This window comes from Nicotiana attenuata, unplaced genomic scaffold (genome assembly GCF_001879085.1).
Source record: "Nicotiana attenuata strain UT unplaced genomic scaffold, NIATTr2, whole genome shotgun sequence".
Lineage (NCBI taxonomy): Eukaryota > Viridiplantae > Streptophyta > Magnoliopsida > Solanales > Solanaceae > Nicotiana > Nicotiana attenuata.
This window is the reverse complement of record NW_017672114.1, coordinates 150,422-172,918: the sequence shown is the minus strand read 5'-3', so window position 1 is coordinate 172,918 and position 22,497 is coordinate 150,422. Positions and strand designations below refer to the sequence as shown.

The following is a 22,497-nucleotide window of genomic DNA, read 5'->3' as shown; positions in this document are numbered from 1 at the left end:
ATTTTTCTTCTTTAAAAAAATTGAATTTTTTTTTTAAAATAAAAATCAGTCTGTTTGAGTTATTTTTGTTGAAACAAGTCAAGTTTTTTTTTTTTTTGAAAGATTAATTTTTATTTATTTATTTAGGACTGTAAAAGTTTTCACCTATGTTGCGCGGACTCTCCAAAATGCTGCCGTACCCGTGTCAGATCTTCCAAAAATACACTACTTTTGGAGGACCCGATACGTATCCGGCGGCATTTTCGGAGAGTCAGAGCAACATAGGTTTTCACATAAATATCACCCTCAATGATGAGAAATAATTGTCATTTTTTACTTGACCAAATTCAAGAACAAACTTATTAAAAAGTAAATTTTGAGTGAGTCAATAGAAGACTCAGCAATTCGTAACACTTCCAGTAGAAAGTTCAATTGAATTTCTTCAAAATATGATGAACTTTCAACGTGAAAGTAGCAATATGCTCTTAGTGAAAAGCTAAAATATCCAAAGATGAATATGTGTATTTACCAATTGATGAGGAAAAAAATAAAGCAAAATATATTGTGTATATTGTGTTATTGAGATTGAGGGAAAACAACAATAATATACCCAGTATAATTCCACAAGCGGATCTGGAAAAATTAGTGTGTACGCAGACTTTACCCCTACCTTGTAAATGTAGAGAGGTTGTTATCAATATACAATCGGCTCAAGGAAGACCACCGGCTCCATTAAATATTTATAGATATTTAGAAAATTACCTGAGTTTGGGCACAAATCATTGAAATAGTGGAACCACATTGTATATCTTCGGATTAATATAAAAAAGAACAAATAAACAACATCGGCCTTCTTAGCTCAGTGGTAGAGCGCGTGGCTTTTAACCACGTGGTCGTGGGTTCGATCCCCACAGACGGCGATTTTTGTATTGGTCCAAATACTTTCAAGCGGTAAGTCAAACTCGAAATTATTGGTCCAATGTCAAGTATTGGTCAGTCTAGAAAACAATTTTGGAATATGTTTTAACAAATTAAAGTGTTTTTACTCTTTTCGAGTTGTATAGAAAAGTTAATTTGCCATGGAAGACATTATCTTATTGAAGATTAGAATTGGCCAAAAAATGTATATATATATATATATATATATAGCGGCTAAAAATAAATATTTCTCTTTTCTTTTTATGTGACATTTGTATCTATACCCAGTTTTTGGATCACATTTTAACTTATGCCCGCTTTGCAAAAAAAATTACAAGCGTATTCACTTTTCAGGTAACTTCAGACATACGGGCCTGAAGTAGCAAAAATTTATGTCTGAAGTTTGAACTTCAGAATGTTTTGCCTGAAGTGTAGCCTTATCAAAGCAAAACTTCAGATATTTTGCTTGAAGTTAGGCCTGACTTGCAAAGGCAATCACGCAAACTTCAGTTCATAGTGCAGTGACAAACTTCAGTTCAATAAAACTACAACATGTTTTAGCTGAAGTTTTTGTTTTGTAATTGCTGAACTTCAACATTTTAGGAACTGAAGTTTGTTTTGTATTTGCTGAACTTCAGCATTCTAGGAGCTGAAGTTTTTAGTTTATATTTGCTGAACTTCAACATTCTTACTGGAACTAATTTCAACTGTTTCTATGATATTACTATCCAGAAGCGGGCAAGATAAGAATATGCATGTTTACATTATATTAACAAATATCTATTCCTTAAAGTAGTATTATATTTCAAATTGGCACTGTACTGTTTTTACAAGTTTGCAAGAAATGAACAACTTTTTATGAGTCATAAAAGAACGATCACTTTTGATCACTCACATTAATCACTCTAGATCCAATGCAATGTTTGCACTAGCACTTATTCACCTAGCTGCCCAACTATGTACAATGTTTACTATGAAAAGAAGAAGAGAAACCAATTTTTTTTGTAAAAGGTAAAATATTTACATTTGCAACCAATTTCTCTTTTTTTTTTTTTTTTTGTAAAACATCGTAAACTACATTAAAATACATTCACAACCACCATATAAAATCATTGTCAACCAAAGAAGAAAGAAGAAGAAGGAGAAGAAGGAGGAAGAGAAAGAGGCCTGAAATTGTTTAAAAAGTAAGCACAAGTTAAAACTTCTTAAAAAGTGGGTATAGGTTAAATGGGCGCGACCAAATAGGACGCCCCGTACAATTTTACGATTATTACCCTCTCCGGTCTCCACAATTAAAAGCAGCGCCCATAACTTTAAAATGTCAGCCACTGATTGCTAATTCAAACTTTTTGTTCGTTTGCAGTGATTGATTTACGTCACACTATTTGAGTTGCCAAGTATATGACACAAAGTTTATTCACTTTTATATATCTTAGAATTAGCTAAAGGAAACAAACTGATTTAATAAACCAAAATAGTCTCAGCAAAGTTTTTAAAAAATTCTTGTCGAAGGAGTTGTATAAAAATCTCTACTCCTATAACTATTTTTGCTTCCGTTGTCATTGGTTAAAGGAGCAAGTTTTTGATTTTCTGAAAACATCTCATCCAGTTTCCAATTTAAAAAAAAAAAGTTAGCCCGGTGCACTAAGCTCCCGCTATGCGCAGGGTCTGGGAAAAGGCCGGACCACAAGGGTCCGGTTCAATATTTTTTTCTTAATAACCGAGAAATTCACGAGGGTCAGAAGGCACGGTTCAAAACTTGATGAATAATGGGCTCGCCCCTTCGGCTCTTCTCGCCACTTAAACACCATGCCCCTCTGCTCTTCTGCTCTATTGGCAACATCAGCAAGAAGGAATGTGGGAAGTCTTGGCTAAGACATGAATAGAATCCATCTATTTGCAGTACTTCTTAAACCACACTCCAATGTTTAAAAAGCTTTCAAAGTCAGATTGTGGTCTGCAAAAGAGATGTAAACATAAGTTTAGAATGAAAGAGTGAAATATGAAACTCAAGTACCAGATACTGCAATTTGATGGACATAGGACCATTTTTACCTATCAATTGCATGAGTGTCCTCAGGGAACACAATGACTTTAACCTCCACTCCTTTCTCCTTCAATGCCCGTGCATACTGCACGTAATAAGAGCGAAAAAAGCATACACTTTCTTAAGTTATACATTTTACAGAAATAAAACCAAAACTTTTAAAGCCATTAGTCATTGTGCTGCAACAGACATTACAGCCATTAGACCATATTAGCTTAACTGACTTATAAATAACAAAGTAACCCGCTTTCATCTCATAGATTTACATGGTTTGCGGGTTCATACTGCAGATTGGGCATCGCCAGATATCAAAAAATTTGGTCCACAGATGATTGGCTACTTTAACAGCGATCCTTTATACAACATTTTATCAGTAAATACAAAGGTTGTAGGTTGCCTTGCCTTATAAATAAAGCCAGCAACTCGATCCAAAAAGATATGATCATATTATGAAATAGACCATGTATTGACAGATGTTCGTAATTACAAACTTGCCCATACACTTGTCATGTTAAAAATGAAACGTGATGTCCAACCAATAAAAGGTGGAATTAAGAAAGATGATATAGAAACTTGATTCCATAACTGCAAACTTGCCCATACCATTGGTTGCATTTAAGAATGAAACCTTATGTTCAACGGATAAAACAAGCAACCACAAAGATGGTAAGAAATCTTACTTGCAACCCAATAGACATAGGTACACGGAGGTCCTTAGCACCTAACAAGACAAGTGTAGGAGTTTTGACCTACAACATTGGTAAACACATCGATGTTGGAAATGCATTCAGAACAAAACCTTTCGAGAGAACTGATAGAAACACAAATTGTTTAACATGGAAGATCGTCGAGTCCAGATTTAACAGAGCATACCTTGGAGACGTGTGAAATTGGTGATTTTCTGTAAAAGGCATCAAGGTGTTCAACTGAAGTAGCCTCTGTAAAAATTGATTTTCCCTCATCTCCAAATGTCTCGGCATAGCACCAATCGGGTATATCAGATGTACCAACCATCAAAGCAAGGTTGCAAACAGGGTTCCTCGCAACTGCTGCTGCAAACTTATCTGGTGCCTGCAGAAATGTCAAGAAATAGTCATTTTGGGATCTTTACACAAATAGCCAGCCGGATTCACCGTTTACTTCTCCTAGCGGGTATAAATAGATTGTACACGCAGTTATACACATATAATACATGGATTACACATATATAATATATTTGCCGGCTATTTTTAGTTTAAGTGGTTGGGTTGACGGCTATTTAGGTTAATTCTTCTTTTAAAAGAAAAAGATAAGCTTGTCCAGCTTCCCTTTATGAAGAGCGACAAATTTTTGTTGAACAAATTTGACAAGGACCATAAGTTCAGAAAAATGGATACATTTAGAAACCATAAAGACAGTGATATCTTAGGAAATTGATAGACCTGGCCAATTAAGTGAGTTGTCAAAAAACCACCGTGAGAACCGCCAAGCACGGCTATTTTAGATGGATCTGCAAGTCCCACTTCAATGACATGATCTATAGCAGCAAGCACATCATTAACATCCTGAAGATTAGGGGAAAAAGAGGAAGAAACTCTTAGGTTCCAAATCCTTAATACAATTATTATGAAAAGAGGAGCAATTCTATTTCATGAAACCTGTAAGTTAAGAAAATGAAAAGACGGGAAACAAGTACCTGTGATCCAATTTTACCGGGAAGAGATTGTACTGCTTCCTCACCAAACCCCAAGGAGCCTCTGAGAGGAGTGACAAAACAAAAAGTGCTTAATTAAGGCATTTATCGCTGCTTACCCACTAAAAAAAAAGGCAAATGAGATATCCAGAGAATAAAAAATATGAACTTCTCTGCTGGAAATGCCTTAAGCAAGAGACCAGCAATAACTGCTCCATTGCGAGAGAGAGAGAGAGAGAGAAAAAGAGCTTTACTAATAATTTGTAGATAATTTCACTACAATGAGCAATTGAAATATACAATGCTTAAACCAGAATCACCATTATAAAATATGGCCTCAAGTTTAGATCTCTTTTATATTATACTGCGTTAATCCCAACCAAACAAATTTGGAGATTGCCATTTTCATCATTCAACTTGATTGTTTAATAAATTTATAATTTCATTTTACCAGCAAAATTTTCCTTTGATCAGTTATTTTCTCCCATCTGCAGGAAATTTTGACATTTGCACAACTTTTGTATGCGGAAAGGGGTGTGAGTTAGCTGTTTGGTTATGTATTTTATTTGCATGTTACCTTAAATCTGAAAGAAATAAAATACATAGATGTCCAAATAAAAAGTTGCAAAGGGATATCATGAAAAGTTTCACCACCTATACTGTTTACATTTTGTAGTCATTTTGCATGTCACCATACATCTAAGAGAATAAATACACGGATGTCCAAATAAAAAATTGCAAAAGGGATATCCCACGACCTATAATATTAGTCTAGCATCTCATATACGTTGCTGTATTTCACAGTCGGAGTTACCAAAAATTTCAACAACTATTTGAATTGACAGAGGTATGAAGAAAGAAGTCAGTTCTGTTGCTTACCTGTAATTTACAATCAACAAGCTATAACCAAGTGAGGAAAGGAAAGCTAAGGACGTCGAGAAGCTTGACAATGAAACAGAATGAGGACCCCCGTGAAGGACTACAATCAGCGGATCGCACACATTGCGGCTCTGAGACTTAGAGGATACAAAGATAGCCTCATACGGTTTGCCGGCACCTAACATGAATCAAACTCATTGAAGATTAAAGTAGAAAGAGCAGAGTTATTCAGCCTTGAGCCATGATTTTAAATTACAACTCTCTCCATAAATTAGAATATCCAAAACTTATTTTGATAGATTTTTTAATAGCTTTCATGCCCAAATTTTCACCAAAAATTCACTCTTGTTTTTATTCTAGAACTCATCTGCTGATTCTGAAAATTAAAACTAACTGGAAATAGCTTAGCAGACATCATGCTATGTAGCCCCAGGTCATGACTCTAAGCTTCTATCTCCTTTCATTTTGTTATACTAGATGCTGGCCATAATATTAGTTTATTGACATATCTTATAGAGTAATTGTACTATGCATACGATGTTTTGATTTTTTCTTTTGAGAAGGTAATATATTTGTATATTAATAATAAACTACACAAACAGGAAAAAACAAAATGAAATTGGAATTACAAGAGAATTAAGGGAATTACAAGAGTAATTGTACTATGCATACGATGTTTTGATTTTAGTGCAATTGGAATAACAATTAAAACCTCGTCTGCATAGTACACTGTCTCTTCTTTTCCTGGAACTTCTAAATGTGTATTTTAAGCAATACGCATAGCTATTCTCTATTTGGTAGCAGGAAACAACAAAAAATCTTGGTAGCTGGTTTAACCATCAACTAGGAGTTCATGTGCTTCAGTGCAAGAATTTGATTAATATAATCATAGTTCATATTACGTAGGTTCAAATAGTAATCAGGTCTAAGATTTCTTTTTTTTTCCCTTTGGTAGATAAAAGGAAGTGTGTTGTAGAGAAAGCAGACAAGGGAGCTGTAGCCCATATACTATTAAGTGTAACGTTAATAATGCAGGAAACATGTCTTTGAACAATAGATCCACTTCTATAGCACATTATGCAATCAAATTACCAAATTTGAAAAGCACATGAAGAAGAAAGTGTCAAAACTATGTCCTATTTTCAGATCATTATCATAGAAACAAATTATCAACTACATGGACGCTGGAATATTAATTAAACGGTTGCAGGAATAAATAAATTAATCAAAACTTTACGCTGACAAGTTCCTCAAAAGGTGAGCTAGAAGCTGTCTGTGCAAACACTAAAAAAAAGTTTTAGACACTATGCCAGGAAACTAATATATTCTTGATTTTTTGAGACACTCTCCACTATCGGAGTTTGAATTTCTGAATATCAAATCATCACCAGGAGCATATAGCTTAAAGTACTCAACTTATTGCAGAGAAACAGTGCAGCATAAGGATATGGCAAGAAGTTGGTCTCTATATCATACATAAACCCATCCTAAGTACTTTAAAAATCACATGTCCACGTGTAAGCAAGTCTTTAGTGAAGACTACGATGAGTTATATTACCTTTAGTAAGGTTCTCAGAGATATCCCTGACAGGAATCGTCATAATACTAAATTGGCGTGAAGACAGCAGAGATGTAACCTGTGAGAATTATTGGGGACATTTAATTTCAGAAAAGCCTTCCTAACAAGTACATACCTAACAGAACAGACTAGATGAAACAATAAAGAAAGAAAGAAAGAAAATAGAGAGAAACAGCCTGACCTTTTCAGAGCATCTAGATATTGGGCTTGAAACATCTAACCAACTCCATGAGGCCTCAGCGGATTCCTTACGGACAAAGGACCCGTACTTGATTGCAGGAACATCAACGGGACTACTACATACTTTAACCCCCCAAAAAATGATAGACTCTTTGATTAATGGGACTACTATTACAGGAACCAGTATAAATTGAAGTATAAACACCGAATCTTACCAGCTATGATGTTGTCACCATCTAGTGCGAGCACATTCCAAGAGAAGCTAGAGTCTCCAAGGCTAATGCGTGATACATTTCCACTATCATTTTTGACAAAGACGCATTTCACTACTATAAACTTGTTGGTACGGAAAAGAATTCAAAGAATGTCGTGATGCCATTCATATTGAATAAAAAATATTTGGTTACCTTATCACATTTACAGAAATTATTACTTGTGTGCTGCCCCAGATAGAAGATAAGATCATAGTATATCCATCAGAAATCCAAGGTCTACTAAGAACATTATAGCAGTAAAGGCCAGGGAAGCAGCCATCTTCAGGACACATCACAACAGGAACCTGCAGTAGGATAAAGCTCGGAATCAAATATAATAATACTACTTAAAATGGCTAACAATGACTGTCTTCAAAGTGCTGATGCAAGTTATCAGAATCAGAAAAAGTGAGTGTACCACATCAATAATTTTAGCATCTGGAGTTGGCTTTTCATTGAATGACCAATCAATCCTATGAAGTGAACCAGTTGCAGAATGTGCCCAAGAATCTACTGAACTTCTAGCGGACAAAAACAGAAGCAATTTTCCATCTGGACTGGAAAATTTATTGAAAAGATTACTTAGTTCCATTTTATCGAGCAAAATACCTGCAGCTGTTAAATAACATGAGGAGGCTGCAAGACTCCTTACATGGAACCTACTGATGTTTTAACGATTGTTATCTAAAAGAGAAAATCAAGGGAACAAGGACATATCTACACCAATTTCAGAAATTCATCTACACATCTGCTCTTCCTGTTTTTCTACATTATCTTTTTTTCTTTTCTTTTTTTTTTTTACTCGTGGTGTTTGGACAAACTTGCACGCACCTCGACTAATTCCCCAGGGTATGTGCTATCTCCCACCAGCATAGGTATCGGGTAACTCTGTCTACCAATGCTTGGACATAATGAAAAAAATTACCTAGTGTTTTTGCCTCGGCTAAGGCCTCATGGTTCTCATCCCACGTCATTGACCACTAGGCCATGCCCTTGGGTGCTTATTTTTCTCCTTTTTATTCTGGGGAGCGTGGGAAGGTCATGTTTGGCTGAATGTATGCATATTTTGATGTATATTGCCTCACATTGTGCTCATGTTTAGTAGATTACGGATGTATAATATAATAATTTGTGTTAATTTATGGTATTTCTATGTGTAGGAATCATTCGGATATGATTTGGGATGAAAATGCATGAATTGGAGCGAAAATGGGAAGAAAAGGGCAAAAGTGCACATTTGAGGGCCACGGGCAGCGTGGGGCGCTACTTGTGGCACTCAAAACAGAATGCTGAAAAGTTGAGCGCCAGGGCCAGCGTCCCAGGCTGTCCTGGACGCTCAAAACGTGAACATGTCCTATTTCGGTCGGGACTCGGTTATTTCGACCCCAAGACGTCCCCAACTCATATAAAAGCCAACCTAAACCTATTTTGAGGAGGGAGGACGTTTTGAGAGGAAAACACAGGCACAGAGCCGCCGTTGAGGCCGGAATTCATCAAGTTCCATCTTTCTTCCACCAAACTTAGTAATTTTTATGTTTCTTTGTATGATCGTCGTTTGGCTACCATATCTATGTGGAGCTAAACTTCACGTTCTAGGATTGTGGTTCTTTCATGACTATTGTTATTTGGATATTGACTTTGATTTCTTAGTTCACTTAATTATTTTATTGCTCGATCACCAATTGAATACTATCTACCAAGCTAGAATTGAACTCGAAAGTGGGAATTCTAGATTGCATATAGGATTGAGTAGAGCAAGTTCTTGAACCTGGGCATCGGGGAACGGATTCGCGGTTAAGATAGACATATACCTAATTGCCTTGCTTGGTTGATTTACAGGAATTATAAAAGCATTCTTGTTAGTTCTAAATCCATACACATATAGGCGTAGGTTAGCTTGAATAGGCGAGTAAGAACTCGACAGATTCTTATGAGCAATATTAACCCTGTCAACCAATAAACAAGATAAATCAATTCAATTGAAGAATACAATATGATTGTTAGATAGCCCATAACCCTAGATCGTTTTCATCGCATTGATAACATACAAATCTACTATCCTTTTGTTCAGAGTTCACTATTTATTTTTCTTTATTTTAATTAGTTTAGAATCAAATACTTCTAGGTTTAATTCTTGTTTAGATAGTTAGGATAGTCTAATTTAGTTAATAGTTAATCACAAGTCCTCGTGGGTTCGACATCCAACTTTTAGTATACTTGACGACCGCGTATACTTGCGTGTGCGTTTGGGAGCAACAGAAGGGGGGGAGGGGGTTGGCTAGACTAGTAATTAAAGACAAACCTGAAACGAGGAAAGTAAGCACTACTTATGCTTTGTGTCAGCTTAATTGGAGATACATTGTCAGCTGGATGAGTTCTGAAAGTGAGAAAATGTCAATAGAAATTAGTAAAATATCATATATCAAATATAAAGGAATTCTCCACTAGCTAAGTCCCCTATATACATTCATATAGAAGAAGATGTTAATCCATAACATTTTCTTTACTAGAAACTAACAAGTAATTACCCAGATTGATGGATGTCTGACTTTGAAAATGGAGCTCTAACAGCATATAAGGCACAAGGCCTGTTATAGCAATATTTTATGCCCAACTTTCTAGCATCTGAAGGCCACCCAACAAAAACCAAATATTGTTGCAATCCTACAGTGGATGGAGCCCATACAACTTGTCCAACACTCAGTGACTTCCCGATTCCTTCAACAGGACGTACTTCTCCACTGCACAATTTCATAAATAGAATTGCTATCTAAAAACATCAAAACTGAAGGGGAGCTTTGGGGCAACAGAAAAAGTTGCCGCCGTGTGACCAAGAGGTCATTGGTTCAAACCGCGGAAACAGCCTCTTGCAGAAATACCGGGTAAGGCTGCATACGATAAGACCCAATGTAGTCCGACCCTTCACCTGACCCTGCGCAGAGTGGGAGCTAGTGCACCGGCTGCTCTTATATATGAGCAATATAATAAATAAACAGACCTGTTGACATTGATGGTGAAAAGAGCAGGTTGTCTTTTTCCAGCATAGGTTTCCCCCCACTCCTCTTCCCAGTCCCCTTGACCTTTCCACTTACCACATTCTTTATCTGTAGAATTCTCTTTCTTATAACCAAAAGTAGTAAATGTAGGCTTCGAGGGAGCCGGTTCCTCAGCGACATAAGCAATAAGAGTTTCATCGTTGTTCCACGATATTCCCTCAAACCTGCATTATCAAATATTAATGCACACTGAGTATGTTAATAGGGAAGTGAAGTAAGTAATGTTATGTGTTCATATAATAACCTACCATCCATCCGAATATACGGAGCCATGGACAGAGGCAGGAACCAAAAACTCTTTTTCCACCAGAGATTGACCCCAAATTTCAAACTTGGTCGGAGAATCATTTTCAGGATTTCGAACTACAAGAAGCTTTGAACCTGAAGGTGATGGGATCATCAGAGAAACATTGGACATCTCAATAGGAAATGCAGCCCATTGAAAGTCCACACCATCTGTACTTTCTTTTGAAATATGACAAGATAATATGTATCTTCTCTTCTTGTTGGCTAGAAGATTCGGTTGGCTTATCGAGAACATACCCTGGGAACCTTCTTGTGCAGTGAAAAGTAACAAAGAAAAATGGTTACGATCTAGCAGCAGTTAAAGAATAAAGCAACATATTAAGTGGGAATGCAAGAATTTAACTAGAACTACATTTTTTTATCTACCAAACAAAGCGAATGAAGAATTAAAGAAATCATACCACCATCAGATGTGAAAGTCCATGCCTTATCAATGGTGGGGATGCTAGTGAAATCTTGGAGCAAACTTGATTGAGAAGAGTATTCTTCCTCAGTACTTGCATCCAACCCCAGAGGAAATTCTTTCGGGGAGCTGGCTCTCACATTATTCATTGCGGAGAAAACTGAGAAACTTCGTCTAGAAATTAATACAAAAAGGGACAATCAATAAAGAAATTTCACTAATCAAGGAACATTTAGTTTCCAATCAAAAAAACAATATAAGGAAAGCATAGACCCCCTCTTCACTCATCCCCAGTGTTGATACATACACAAGAAGAAAGTGCACATTTTCTCATCTTGAAAGTTTACATATTGTCATGAAAAATATTGCGTAACTGACAAACAAACGAACAAACAAACAAGTGTCTGAAGTTTGTATTAATGAAAGTTCAAATGACTGAAAAGATAGCAAGTTTTGAGACCCATCATCGACAGTGACAGAGCCATAGCCAAAGAAAAGGGGTTCAATTGAATCCCCTTCATTGAAAATTTGTACTATGTAAATAGGGTAAGAACAATTTGCTTTTATATATATATGTAAGAACAATTGAATCCCCTTGGCATAAGAGAATGCAGTTCAAAAATTGCCTTAGGAGATTCGAATTTTTTGAATTCACTAGGTCAAATTCCAGGCTCCACCACTCAGTGTTATCAAAGGCGAAAAGCGCAAAAAAGCTCTAAGGTCTGTTGGGGCTTTAAGCCCAAAGCACAAATAAAGTCTGGGCTTTAATGACAAAAGGCGCAAATGGAGAAAAACTATGAATATATATGTAGTCCAAGACTAATATCTATAAGCATGAATACCAAATATATGGAGAGAGAAATTGAAAAAAATTTACGATTAAGTGAAATATCAATTGTTTAATGTTGCCTCTTCAAGATTACGCTCATTGGCAAGGAAATATATGACTTAGACAACAACAACAACAAAACCCAGTGGAGCCCCACAAGTAGGGTCTGGGGAGGAGAGTGTGTACGCAGACCTTATACCTACCCTTAGGAGTAGAGAGGCGGATTCGACCCTCGACTCAAGAAGATGAAAAGAAACAATAAAAACAAGCAATAACTACAACAAAGGCCAGAAAGATAATACCAGCAATCTAAGAGCCAGAAAAAAGATGGAAGAAAGCAATAGCAACAAGCAGTAACAACGGCAAAATACTAGGACATCGAAGCGGAAGATAGTAAAAAAACAACATGTAATACTAGCAATCTAAGATAAGACACTATCAGACTAGCCCTAAAAAAACCCGGTGCGGAATAAAAAAACGTTCGACTACCTGGTAAGCGCCCACTAAGCAAGGTGAAGCGCTTAACATGTTTTGAGCCTCGCTTCAAGGCTTAAGCGCGCCTTTGATAACACTACTAATGGTGTCAAAAGAAACTCAAACAAATAATAACAAAATACGACATGATTTGAATCTGCTTTTCCCACTATGCATTGGATAAATGGAACTTCCTTTTCACTCTCCTTTTTTGTATCTTTGCTTTTTTTTTTTTTTTTGGGCTAATGTACAACTTGCTTCAAGTAAAACTAAGATCTTTTCAGAAGCAGTTACAAGATCAACACTTGCTCGAAATTTCATTGCTGTAATTCCCTTCTTAGATTGAACATCTAGCAAATGCCGACCATGCATGTTGAAAAAAAATCATCTTAAAAACAAACACCTACAATTTGCTAAGGCATAGTCATTGAACATTTATACCTGATTTCTTCCTGATAAGTGCACCATTTCAAGACACCTAATTTTCACTTTTTGCTTAAGACAAACATCAATATACAACAACTACTAGAAGCATCAATATACATTTCTTAATTAATTCATATAAGCAAAATGGTCAATTGTAAATGTCATACTAGAACAGATAAAGTTTTTATCTTTTCTAATAAAACAGATCTTTTTTACTCCCTCTCTCACGTCAAGTTTGTCCCGGAAAAGAATGACCCAATTATATATTCAGAAACAATTTAAATTTAAACTTTTCAATTGACCTCTAATGAGATAATTTATAGCCACACGTCTACAACTTTTTTAGATCACAAGTTTCAAAAGTCTTATTTCCATCATGAACTTCATTAAAAGTCAAACATTGCCACATAAATTCAGACCAAGGGAGTAACACTTATCAAAGTATAAATCCAATATCTGTACCATATGAACAAAATATGCACAAATTTAAGATAACACATTTCTGCAAAATGAAAACTTGCTAAAAAAAATTAATTAGGCTTCAATAAGTGCTATATGAATGTAATTTACAGTGCTATACAAAGTTATAAGCATAAATTCGCAAAATTAAGACAGATAGTGAAAGAGAATTTTACGAGTTTAGCGAAATGCGTCTGTAGGAAAGTGACTTGGGCTGCTTGAGAAGGCGATTTTTAACAGAGGAGAAAGGGCATAGTAGCACTGAGCCGATGAAGTAGGTGTGTTTTGCAGCTAAGGGAAGAAATATATTATTCGTCATAGAATATGATTTTTACTATTCAATCAGATTGGCTCCCTTTTTTTTAATCAAATTTTTTTCAGAGTGGCCCATTTTAATGAGATTCAAGGAACATTGTGTTTTGGCTGAATATATAATTAAACACCTAAAGTCGTCACGATTTTCATTTAGACACCTTAAGTAGCTCTTGTTCGAACTGAACACCTATAATAAGCCCAAAGTTGACCAATCAGACACGGTTTTCTGACAATTGTGCCGGGTAGAATGCTCTTTGACTTGATGTTCCTAATTGTAGTTTGCCAAAAATAAACCACAATTAGTAGGTTTTTCTAAGTAAAATATACTAATTAAGAGATTAAAGTGTGTACGAACATATATTTGTGTGGAAAATACTCTTAGAACATCAGTAGAGGACAATGAACACGATTAAATTTAAACTTTTTTTCTTTGTAAAATGAGGAGAACACTGAGTTTTTTTTGTTGTTGTTATTGTTGTCGTAAAATGAGAAAGGAAAGCCTTGGCGTAACTGGTAAAGCTATTGTCATGTGACTAGGAGGTCACGGGTTCAAGTCGTGGAAACACCCGCTTGTAGAAATGCAGTATAAGACTGCGTACAATAGATCCTTGTGGTCCGGTTCTTCCTCGGACCCCACATTTGTAGGCCGGCTCTTTATCGGACCCCATTTATATTGGGAACTTAATGTATCCGGTTGCCTCTTTCTTGTTGTAAAATGAGGAAACGAGATTTTATACGAAGTACAAGTTTAGGACTAGTGGGTAAATATACCAATTACAACATTATGGTGTACAATACAACATTACAATAAACTTTAGTGGGGCAAAAGAAGAAAAACAAATTCATCTAAAAAGCGTATCACCTTTTTTTTTAAAAAAAAAAAAACAAAGAGCCAAAAAGCAAGAAAGACAATAACAGACATAAATTCCATTTTCTCGTTTCCTCTGAAAATCTCCGGCATGGCTAGCAATCCACCGGAGGGCTACGCCGCCGGCGACGATTTTCTCGAGCAAATTCTGGTATGCCTGTGCTTCATCGGAAACGACGTCGTCCAATTCAGTATCTGGTGTCTCTCAGCTCCAGCCGCCGCCGCAGCCGTTGTTTCCGTTGGGGTTAAGCTTAGATAATGGCCGTGATGACGTCAACAGCTCCGGAGCTTTTGCAGTGAAGCACGTAAGTGTAGTAAGTACTAATTTGTTAGTGGAATTTTAGAATTTATGCTTCTTCTGTCCCAATTCGTAAGGCAAGTGTACTTAGCCGATTTTAGGAACCTACATAAAACTAACTTCAGACCTGAGGTCTGGTGAAATATATAAATATCTGTTTTTTAGAACCTTATTTAAAGAATAGCCTAGATATATAAATTTTTAATGTTTAGCTGCCTCATAATCAACTTCAGACTCGACGTTCTAAATTTGAAATCGCGCTCAACTGAAGTGTAACTTCAGAGATCAGGTCTGAAGTTTGAGTATAGTTTTCAGTCTGAATTTAGGCTCTGGCGAAGTCTACTTCAGACTTGACGGTCCGAAGTTGACCTGAATGTCTGAAGCAGCAGCAGCAGCAGCAGCAACAAGAGCCGTCTAAAGTTACCAAAACTGGCTAAACTTTAAGAACTGACCAAGGAGTTTGAGAAATAATTAAGGAATCATAAGCTTTGCATTTCAATTTTTTTGCAAAAACTGTATTTTATCCAAACAGTAGCTTTGCAAGAACTAGTAGTACTACTCTTGTTCAGAATGTGATTGTGAAGATTAAGGTGGCATTCGTTTCAAAAAATTTAAAAGCTTATATTTTGAATTTTTTATTTGGAATTTAGTGAACTTTCAAACAACCACCAACAGAAAAGAAGTTCCATTCTTGCAAAACTACTGTTTGGATAAAATACAGTTTTGCAAAAAAAAATTGAAAATAATTTGGCATCACTTTGTTGGCTGAAACTCTTCAGCAAATTTTGAAGCAGACGCCGCCTAAATAGTTCTAATGTAAGAAAATTATCATTTTTTGGGATGGAGAAAAAAGAAATAAGTGCTAATCAAAATTGGGACTGAAAGAGTAGTATGTATGATGGGAAACGAGGAGTTTAGCTGTTATGGGGAAGGAACTGGATATTTGTGTCAATGGCAGTAAGCTTGAAGTGTATTCATGTTCATTTACAGGAACGAGAAGCAATGAACACGGGAAATTTATATCCAGGTCTAGAACATTTGCAATCTCATGCAGTTCGCCACACTGTCTCCAAGTTCATCAAGTTCAGGTTACATATTTCTATTTTTTCACTAAGCTATTGTTTCATAATTATTATTCCTTTACCCTAGTACTAGTATTTCCATATAATATCAGCAAACCTGATAAGTTTAATTTAAATACTTTATCTAAAGTAGCTATTAAGAATTTAATCACTAGTATATTTGCATGAAACTCAGTTTTGCCAGTGATTTGATATGGACCCTTATAGCAAGATCGCTATTGTTTCTGGAGTTTTAATTTGATGATGACGAAGGAAACAGAGTATGTTGAACAACATTATAACTAGGCAAATATGGAAATAGTGGAATTTTCTTTAAACATCAACTCAAAATATAAATTTGACTGGCTCCTAAATCTTTTTTGGTCTTCCTTTATCATATTCTTTTGTTGTTCCCTGTTGTGCATATGCTAGTTTTTATAATCTTGAGTAGTGGTTGCAATTTCAACCCAAAATTGTTTGACTCGCCCAACCTCTCATAATAAATCTGTATTTAAACCACCCATTTAAAATATGTGTTAACATCAACCCATTGACAATCCGTACTGTTTCTGAATTATTTTTATGTATTTCATTTCAAAATCCAGTTTCGTTGCATGCCACTGGCTTCATAAAACTTATGTAGATATAAAATGCCTCTTTGTCAGTTTTAGGATTTACTATCTCCTATCCACTATTCGATCTCCTAACTTCTCTTTGGTTCTTGCAGCCTTCTCAAGGCCAGCCAGCATCAAGCACAGCGGTAACTGTACCACACCCACCTGCAATTCGTCCACGGGTTCGAGCACGAAGAGGACAGGCCACAGATCCACATAGTATTGCTGAGCGGGTAATAGGATTGATATATGCAGATAATTTTGTAGGACAATTATAAGTTATGTTGTGAAATGCGAGGGCTGCGGAAAATGCTCTAGAAGAAGTGCCTGAGTAATGCATCTGTCTCTTTACAGTTAAGAAGAGAAAGGATATCAGAAAGAATAAAGGCTTTGCAGGAACTTGTCCCCAGCTGCAATAAGGTCTATTTTATTCTCTTGCGCCACAAATTCCGTTGATGAGCATTCATTCTTTCGTTGCGACAAATAACAATTCTGGCTCATTCAATCTTAAAAGTTGTATACTCAAAATAATGGAAATATTAATTTCGTGCTGACCATCGCTTAATCATGATGTTAAAATACCAATACCCACCTAAAATTGAAAAAAAGAAGTATATCTTCTGTTATAAAAACTTTCTGTTGTGATTCAGTGTTGCTTAATGGATTCAAGTTACTATATATGGAAAATAGCTGTGAATTTCAGACAAGTAATTCCTAAAACTCGTCGTAAATCGTAATTGTTATTTTCTAAAAGTTGGTTTGCCTCAATTATTCATGCTATTTAAAAGTTGTTGTAGCTTGTGTTGTTGATATTCTTTTCTCTGTTTTGCCAGAACGACAGGGCAGCAATGCTTGATGAGATTCTGGACTATGTGAAGTTCTTAAGGCTTCAAGTTAAGGTAATTGGACAGTCAACTAATTTTCAAGTCAGCTACTAGCTTAGCTGATGACTCTAGCCATTATATTCCATGACAAACATTTCCGAAGTTCTTGCAATTCCGAGTTATCTACATATTACTGTTTTCCATTATTTATCTATCTATCTATCTATCTATCTATTTATATCTATCTATATTATTATAAAAGCATGAATAAAATGTTGGATTACAAAAATAACCTTTTTAATATTAAGCATAATAACTCATAATAAAAGGACATAATCGAAATTCTAGACATTAGCCTTGTAATCCTAATAGTTTTAGGACATAATACTACACGTCAGGAATCCTATATGATTGCCTTTAGGAATCATATTAGTATAATATTTTTGGAAATAGATATTAAGCTTGTAATCCTATTAGTTTTAAGATATACTTCTTAAAAAATTTCTATTACTAATTTATTTTGAAAACGTATTATATTGTCCAAATTCATTTAAAAACAGGAGAACCTATATATGATTATAAAAGCACGGATATAATATTGATAGACCAAAATAGCTCTAAAATATTAAACTGAAGAACTCATCGAGAAAGGACATAGCTGTAATAATTTTTTTTTTTACTACAATAACTTTTATGTTAATTTTTTTTAATATTTAAGATTTTAAAATTAATACAATCTTGTCTATTGAATTCTTATTAACAATATGTAGGAAGGTTTAATAAAATTAATTTCATAAGAATCCTCCATATTGGTAATACATTAACACTCTATAATATTCAATACAAAAAAAAAAAAGTAATGCTAATTGGACTGCATAAAGCGTTGAAATTGAGAAAAATTCGCATGATAATATATTATTATATTATATTTGAACTTCTTTCCTACTCAAATAATATTTTTTATTATTAATTATTGTATAATATAGAAAAATATACCCAATTATTAAAGAACAACTAAGAAATTTTTTAAGAATATAAATGTGTGAGAAAAGCCAATACCACTAATGATTTTGCAAACTTAAAGATCTAAACGTGGAATGTTATCGATATTTTTACTCTTTAAAAATAAAATTTGTGGTGGATAAAATTATAATCACGGTTAAATATTCAAAAATGAGATGAACTAATATTAAGAATCTAAATCAACAGAAAATAAATTATATTTTATGTTAAAACCAAATAATCAAATCTTTTCATTAATTATTTAGCAAGAGAATCCAATTAAATTATTTTTTAAATTCATCATATGAGTAAAATTATTTTTCAAGTTTAAAAAAAATCTTAGGGTACATAAATTTATTCCATAAAAGAGTGTTAGAGATTTAAAAAAAAATAGATCACAAAGTAAAAAAGATTAGTATAATATTAAGAAGGCCATACAAGTGTTTGAGGAAGCACAATCGAAGCTAAATCCTGAACAAGAATAAGCTTCCAAGACTATATTATAAAATATCGACTATGGTATAGTGGGATTATCCTTTGTAGATGCCTCCTACAGAATCAAAATAATATTTCTATGTCATGCATTACTTGCAAATGTCAGATCAAGAGGCATGATATTGTTAGCAATGAGAACAAGTGGTGTACCAGCAACGATTTTATTATGAGGTCGTACAACTCACTTTAGATTTGACATACTTCTTCAAATAACTGAAATAACCATCATAAATATATCAAATCAGAGCAATAGTGCTAAATTTGTAAGGAAAGCAAAAGTGATAATATGGGATGAAGCGTTTTTGGCTAAGCATCAAACGATCGAAACAATCGCCTAGAGTTTTAGAGATATATTGGATATCGATGAATCATTTAGTGGAAAAGTAATAGTTTAGGAGGTGATTTCTGTCAAGTACGATTAGTAGTTCCAAAGTTGACCAAAGCAGGAAATGTAAAAGCTAGCTTGCCAAAATTATACTTATGACCTCAAATGAAAATATTCAAATGACAAGAAATATAAAAGTAAGAACAGATCCAACATTCAGTGACTTCTTTCTTCGTGTCAGAAACAAATAAGAGCATCCAATAAAAGATGATTTGGCTCTTCTAGAACACTTGGTTATCAATCCCAATGGTAATAGTAGTGCATTTAATAAGGAAAATATATATTTTCATCATTGGATTAAAACACAATTTGTGCAAATTACATGATAGAAATTAAAGAGCTATCTTAGCTAGGAGAAGTGAATATGTTGATCAACTAAATAAAAGGTTGATCGTTAAGTTTTATGGTAAAAATAAAATATTTTTCAGTTTTGACTCAACAGAAGATGATACCAACAATAACTATTAAGAAGAATACTTAAATACTTTAATACCAAATGGCCTTATACCGTACATGTTTGTTGTCAAGTTCATTATTTTTACGTATGTTAGTGTCACCATATATATATAATAGACTAAGTTAAAATTGATCTTCTATTGCATATAGGTTGATTTTGAAGAAAAATATGTATGTCATGCTACTGAAAACTTAGATCCGCTGAATAGCTTATGTAATATTACACATATGGTATATAGAAGTTTTGACAATAGCGTCATACATGCAGAACTTATGATACTGGTCAATATGCTTCTAAGTATGTGTTTATCCCCGAATTCAACTTTCGTCTTCTGAACCTAAAGAATATCCTTTTAAATTTGTGTGAAAATAATTTTCAGTATATTTATATTTTATTGTTATAATAAATGAAGCACAAGGACAAACATCCTAAATATTGAACTATACAACAACAACAACAACAGCTACCCAGTAAATCCCACCAGGTGGGGTCTGGGGAGGGTAATGTGTACGCAGACCTTACCCCTACCCGATAGGGCAGAGAGGCTGTTTCCGATAGACCCTCAACTCAGAAAAACGAAAATAAAAAAAAAACAAGAAAACAAGAAAAGTCATTAGTAACTCCAGTATAAACTGTAATAGTAACGAAAGCATAACAACCAAAAGATGAAAGACATGCAAATCCTAAATATTGAACTATATTTATCACAATATATTTTCCTATACGAATAACTACATGTAGCACTTTCAAGAGAGATATCAATATCGACAACAAGAGTTCTTGTTATGGCAGAGTAAATAAAGCATTAGAAGGAAACATATATAAAAAAACACCGTTTATAAAGAAGTATTCGATAAGATACCATCGCATTAGATACCTTTAAACTACAATACATAATTATCTACTTAATATGGCTAGAATTGATCATTTATGTAAGTTGATATCCTTTCATTTTGAATTCACGTATTATGCTAATGTAACAATATTTTTCGGCATTTAGATGATTGGTGTTGTATTTATATATAAAATTTCTTTTATTAATTAAATTTATTATTCCTTCGTATAAATAAATATTAAACCATCATGTGCCATTATTAACGTGCAAAGCACGTTTATAGATACTAGTAAATAAAAAACATAAAAAAGCAATAGTACTGGTTCTTCTTTCCCATATGATACTATTCTGGTTTTGGATAATGGGAACAGGTCTATTGGTATGGAAACATAAGAAGACGCCACCCACCCACTCCCACAAAAAAAAAAAAGGAACAATTTAATCCATTCTAAGAATTTTACAATCTGTATGCGAATCATAGTGGCGGTGTTCAATAAGTCTTCGTCTGAGTATTGCTTTACCAACTGAAACTAGCTTGAGATTCAGCTCTAGTCGATTGATTGTCAATTGAATAACTTCTTCGGTGGACTTTCATTCTGTGAGTTGATCAAGTGGAGTCCTGCTTAAAGCTCTTAATCTTGTACCATTATACTCTCTTCTGGTCCTCATTTGTAGTTCAGGGAAGTTTTGGCCGTAGTAAAGATTGGACAAATTGAATATACGGATAACCTCCTGCATAGTTCTTTTAGATGCGCCAGTTTTACTAATTCTGTTAGTCCAATAAATGATTTACCTTCAATCTGCCTAAAGGTACTGAGCATGAGTAGGCTCGGAGGAGCTAGCGCGGTAGCACAACTTGTTGCTGACATTCCATTGCAGTCTGTTGAGGTAATGAATGCAATCACTTCTTTTTGCTTAATAACTAAACATCATTGGGATGCCTTTGTACGGTGTCTGATAACTCAAACGTGAGATTGCTTCATTTGGTACAAGACTTCATTGTCTCGTCAATATTTTAGTGGTGAAAGTCGATCCAATCAGCATGTCTGGGAGAAGTGGTCCAACGCTGAAACAGAACAAGAGGTAGCAAAGCTCATGGAGGAAGATGTTGGAGCAGCCATGCAATTCCTTCAATCCAAATCACTATGCATCATACCCATTTCACTTGGCACACTTATCTATCCTACTCAGCAAACAGATGGCTAATCAGTGGTCAAGCCGGAACCAGCAGCCCCATCATAGACTCCTAACTTATTGCCCGTGCCATCGCGAACTCCTTATGACTTTGCGGCCAACCCTCCTTTATATCTGTACCTATAATCTCTTGTATTACACTCTAAAATCCATGGCAAATGCAATCAAAGTCAGATGCCACAATTTTTGCTTTTACCTCAACCATTGGCCCCTTTATCAACTTTTCTGGAGTTTTGTCAACCAAGGCATGAGGCCATACCTTGAACAAAGGCAGCACTTTAAGAAAGCATTCAATCCATTTGTAACAGTTTGTAGGTTTTTTCAAATTATCTGTCATTAGCATTGTGAGTAGTGGGGTATTGTAAAATTGATCAACTGATGCTTGTAAAGTGTAGTGTAATTAGATTATATTATCCCAATGGGTAACTGAAGTGTCCTACCTAAAAAGCAATTTAGACGAGGTAGTTTGACTCGACACGGAATTTAAAAAAAAAAAGACTTTTGAAACTTGTGGCTTTAAAAGCTTAAGGAGTAAAAGCTTTATGGGGGCATGACATATGTACGATTATAAAAGCTTCTTAAGGGTAAAATGAGTAAAATGAAGAGTTTAAAATTGAATTATTTCAAATTTAGAAATGTGTCGTTTATTTTGGACCAGACTAAAAAGGAAAGTACCTCATCTAATTTG

The 22,497-nt window shown here is 34.8% G+C and overlaps 1 protein-coding gene, 1 non-coding gene and 1 pseudogene across 3 annotated transcripts; 2 read left to right on the top strand and 1 right to left on the bottom strand.

Moving 5' to 3' along the window:
* The first annotated feature begins 827 nt into the window (after positions 1 to 827).
* Positions 828 to 899, top strand: TRNAK-UUU. The gene has a single exon. It is a non-coding gene; the product is annotated as a tRNA-Lys (tRNA).
* Positions 900 to 2,340: 1,441 nt separating this feature from the next.
* On the bottom strand, positions 2,341 to 13,837 carry LOC109211905 (acylamino-acid-releasing enzyme-like). Of its 2 annotated transcripts, none has more exons than XM_019375499.1 (18): positions 13,638 to 13,837; positions 11,272 to 11,447; positions 10,813 to 11,119; positions 10,507 to 10,728; positions 10,037 to 10,249; positions 9,811 to 9,885; positions 7,927 to 8,065; positions 7,662 to 7,813; positions 7,470 to 7,552; positions 7,256 to 7,377; positions 7,054 to 7,132; positions 5,496 to 5,673; positions 4,620 to 4,680; positions 4,366 to 4,488; positions 3,818 to 4,015; positions 3,625 to 3,693; positions 2,953 to 3,029; positions 2,341 to 2,854 (listed from the first exon to the last, which is right to left on the bottom strand). In XM_019375499.1, the coding sequence occupies exons 1-18, from the start codon at positions 13,778 to 13,780 to the stop codon at positions 2,791 to 2,793; spliced, it is 2,481 nt and encodes an 826-aa protein (XP_019231044.1). In that variant the 5' UTR covers positions 13,781 to 13,837; the 3' UTR covers positions 2,341 to 2,790. The 2 variants fall into 2 exon arrangements, with proteins under 2 accessions (XP_019231044.1, XP_019231045.1); XM_019375500.1 differs by having other exon boundaries at positions 10,813 to 11,116.
* Positions 13,838 to 14,668: 831 nt separating this feature from the next.
* Positions 14,669 to 22,284, top strand: LOC109211908 (annotated as a pseudogene).
* The last annotated feature ends 213 nt before the right edge of the window (positions 22,285 to 22,497 follow it).